Source organism: Bombina bombina, chromosome 4 (assembly GCF_027579735.1).
Source record: "Bombina bombina isolate aBomBom1 chromosome 4, aBomBom1.pri, whole genome shotgun sequence".
NCBI lineage: Eukaryota > Metazoa > Chordata > Amphibia > Anura > Bombinatoridae > Bombina > Bombina bombina.
Window position 1 is genome coordinate 50,653,591 of NC_069502.1, and position 3,670 is coordinate 50,657,260.

Genomic DNA, 3,670 nt, shown 5'->3' on the forward strand with positions numbered 1-3,670 from the left:
CATATCAACCCCAGACTAATGGTCTATGTGAACGGTTTAACGGGACCTTAAAGTAGTTGCTCAGGATGTTCTCTTCCACTCACAAGGACTGGGAGAGATTCCTGCTGCACCTCCTCTTTGCATACTGAGAGGTGCCCCCGGAAACCACCGGTTTCTCCCCATTCGAATTAGTGTATGGCCAGAAGATAAGGGGGCCTCTATTGAGAACCCATTGGGAGGAACCCACAGAAGAGGAAGAACCCTCCATTGTCGAGTACATCCTTCAAATCAGGGACCGACTGAAGGATCTTGCCAACAGGGTGTGACAGAACCTTCAGGTCGTTTAAAGAAAACAGAAACAGTAGAACGACTGGAATGCTCGTACTTGGACCTTGACTGTAGGATGAAGAATGCTCCAGCTACCTTTCAAAGGATGGTGGATCACCTTCTGCGTGGCCTCCAGGACTATGCCTGCGCATACCTGGACGACATCGCTGTCTATAGCAACACCTGGGAAGAACATTTGGTCCAGCTAGGCATAATTTTTTTTTTTTTTTTTTTTTTTTTTTTTAAAGGTTTGGTCTTTTTATAGTTTATTTTGTTTGATATTCATTCACTTGTGAACAAGCCCATGGCTATTTCAGGAAGAATGAAGAAAACATTTTATGTTGTAACAAATTGTACATGATGCTTCTGAAGTCTGCTTTAAGCTTTTTTTCGTGTCTTGTCAATTGTATATAAATTAGAAAACAGGACCATAAATGAAAAGTTTTTGATGCACAATTAGAAATTTATATTGGAGTAGATAGAAATTCCTGTTATGGATATATCGCAGGTGTTTTCTGGCATTTCTAAAAACATTTTTATCAAACTATTCTCCTTTCAGCGATTTAATCTTCATCCACGGTTGGCTTGATTGTAACACCTCGTCTTATCTGTCCCCAGCCAATTAAACGCCAATGTTTTTCAACTCTTCGACTAAGGGCGATTTTCTCCCCAACTTCTGTGCACACTGGATTTGTAAGAACAATTTTCCCTAAATCAGCTTTCACTGCACTAACTCGACCTCCTGTCGACAAAGAACCAATGTTGACCATCAGCACCTCATTCTTCGACAGCTTTTGCACCTTTGCAGCCTTTTTGTCTCCTTCAGTGCGTACTCCAAGAAGTCGTCGTAGCAGGAAGTAGGAGATTTCCAACTCTGTAAATATTTCAGGTAAGGCATCAACTGCCCCCAGAACCTGTCCCACCATACGATCAGCACGACACAATGTTGGATCAATCTTGGTACCAACACCTATAAGGCCCCCAGGAGCAGCATATTGTAGATCATTGTGCTCAGCAAAGAGAGACACAATTTTGGAGAAAATTGGCTTACACATAAGTTTCCCTTCACTATCCTTGGAGACAATACCAGGACGAACTTCAATTTCTTGACCTACCTTTAATACACCTTTGAGAATACTGCCTCCAGCAACACCACCTTTGAGGTCATCAACTTCACAACCAGGCTTGTTCACATCAAATGACCTGATAACAATAAGCCTTGGCTCAGAAGTGAAGTCTCGCAGAGGCACAGGAATTTTCTTTACAATGTATTCACAAACAACTTCAATGTTGTATTTGAGTTGAGCAGAAATTGGAATTATAGGGGCTCCTTCAGCAACTGTACCTTGTACAAATGCGAGGATCTGCTCATACTGCTCCTTGGCTTGACTTTCTTTGACTAAATCAATCTTATTCTGTAAGATGAGGATGTGCTTTAACTTCATGATTTCAATAGCAGCTAAGTGTTCAGAAGTTTGAGGCTGTGGACAGGATTCATTGCCAGCTATTAATAACAACGCTGCGTCCATGACTGCTGCACCGTTCAGCATAGTAGCCATCAAAATATCGTGGCCAGGACAATCCACAAAAGATACATGCCTGACTAACTTAAAATTTCCCTTAGTGTTGGGTATGTCTGTTGGAAACTCATCTGGAGTGCTGCTCCCACAAGAACGATAACACTCAGGCCTAGGGCAGCTAGAGTCATCAAGTTTGTAGATCTTAGCATTGGCATATCCAAGCTTAATGGTAATATTCCTTTCCAATTCATTCTTGAACCGGACAGTATGAACACCAGATATAGCTTTTACTACTGTTGATTTACCATGGGCTACATGACCAATGGTGCCTATATTAATGGTGGCTTGCCTGCTGATAATTTCTTGGGAAAGAGGTGTAAGCTTGGTAACATTAGCCAATTAGATCCAGAGACTCCCATGAGATAACGCAACATGAGGATTAGATAAGAACCGGCAACTTGCCCCACCATGTGAGGCTCTACCGGAGTTATAGGATCATCCACCTTGTTCCAACTTGGAGAATATTGAAGCCGTTAGTATAATATATATGTAAGTAGTGACACATAAATACAACTTCAGCTAGGCATAATTTTAGATTGCATCAGGGCCGTCGGTCTGACCCTGAAGCCAGACAAATGCTCTGAGGTCCAGTGCCTGAGCCACCAAGTGGGCTGTGGAAAGCAGTGGCTGGAGCCAGCCAAAATTGAGGAAGTGGCAAATTGGCCAACCCCCAAGACCAAAACACAAGTCCTAGCTTTTCTAGGAACAGCTGGGTATTACCGTAAATTTGTCCCCAATTACAGTGCCCTGGCCTAACCCCTGACCCACCTAACATGCAAGAGACTTCCCCTACAGGTCCTGTGGTCCCCAGAATGTGAGACTGCCTTCCAGAGCCTCAAGTCTGCCTTGATCTCTGCCCCTGTCCTAGCCGCTCCTGACCCCACCAAACATTTTTGTGTCCACACAGATGCCTCCATGTTCGGGTTGGGAGCAGTCCTAAGACAGGTAGACAAGGAGGGGCAGGACCACCCTGTAGCTTACATCAGCTAGAAGCTATTGCCCAGGGAAGTATGCTATGCAGCGGTGGAGAACGAGTGCCTGGCCCTATTGTGGGCCCTTAAGAAACTGCTGCCCTACCTCTTCGTGAGGCCTTTTACTGTCCTCACAGATAATAACCCCCTTATATGGCTCAACAGAGTTTAGCCCTGCAGCCATTCAACTTTGACATTCAGTACAGGCCGTGAAAGAGCAATGGAAAAGCGGATGGACTTTCCCGGCAAACTGAAATGGAATAGCTCATCGGACAGCCCCAGGCTGACCCATGTGTAGATCTAGCTGGGTCTGCCAAACTGGAAGGGGGGAGCTGTCACAGATATCGGGCTGCAGGGGTCAAACCTCCACCCCTGATGAAACGGAACTCAGCCGAGAAACGCATTGCTAAGCAACACTTTTATGTATTTTAATAAAGTGTATCCGACTTTTTAAGTCTTGCTCTGGACTTGTCATTATTCCCCCTTGCTGGTGAGACCCGCCTGGTTGGGTCCTAGGATTTTCAGCAGGTATCTACAGCGCAGAGTATCTCCTTGTCGGCCTCTTTTAGAGGTGATTGGCAACGGGAGTGGAGCCTCGTTTTGGATACAAGCTGTCATAGCCCCAGAGAGTCAGCCGAATGGCTCAGAAGTTTCGGCTCGTTCGATATTGCACTGCATGTGCAATCTTGTTTGTGAGTACCTGGATTATACTTTTATTCGTTGTCTATTTTCATTTTGGAACTTGCTGCACCAAGAGCGCCTCTCGTTTTTTGTCTTTCAGGACTGGTCCTATACTCCACCCCCCTAATACCT

At 44.9% G+C, this 3,670-nt stretch overlaps 1 protein-coding gene across 1 annotated transcript; it reads right to left on the bottom strand.

Moving 5' to 3' along the window:
• Positions 1-555: 555 nt before the first annotated feature.
• On the bottom strand, positions 556-2,219 carry LOC128656844 (eukaryotic translation initiation factor 2 subunit 3, X-linked; the record flags this gene model as incomplete). The annotated part of the gene is made up of 1 exon (XM_053711011.1): positions 556-2,219. A coding segment is annotated over one exon (1,350 nt), but the record flags the coding sequence as incomplete, so codon positions are not given.
• Between the last annotated feature and the right edge of the window lie 1,451 nt (positions 2,220-3,670).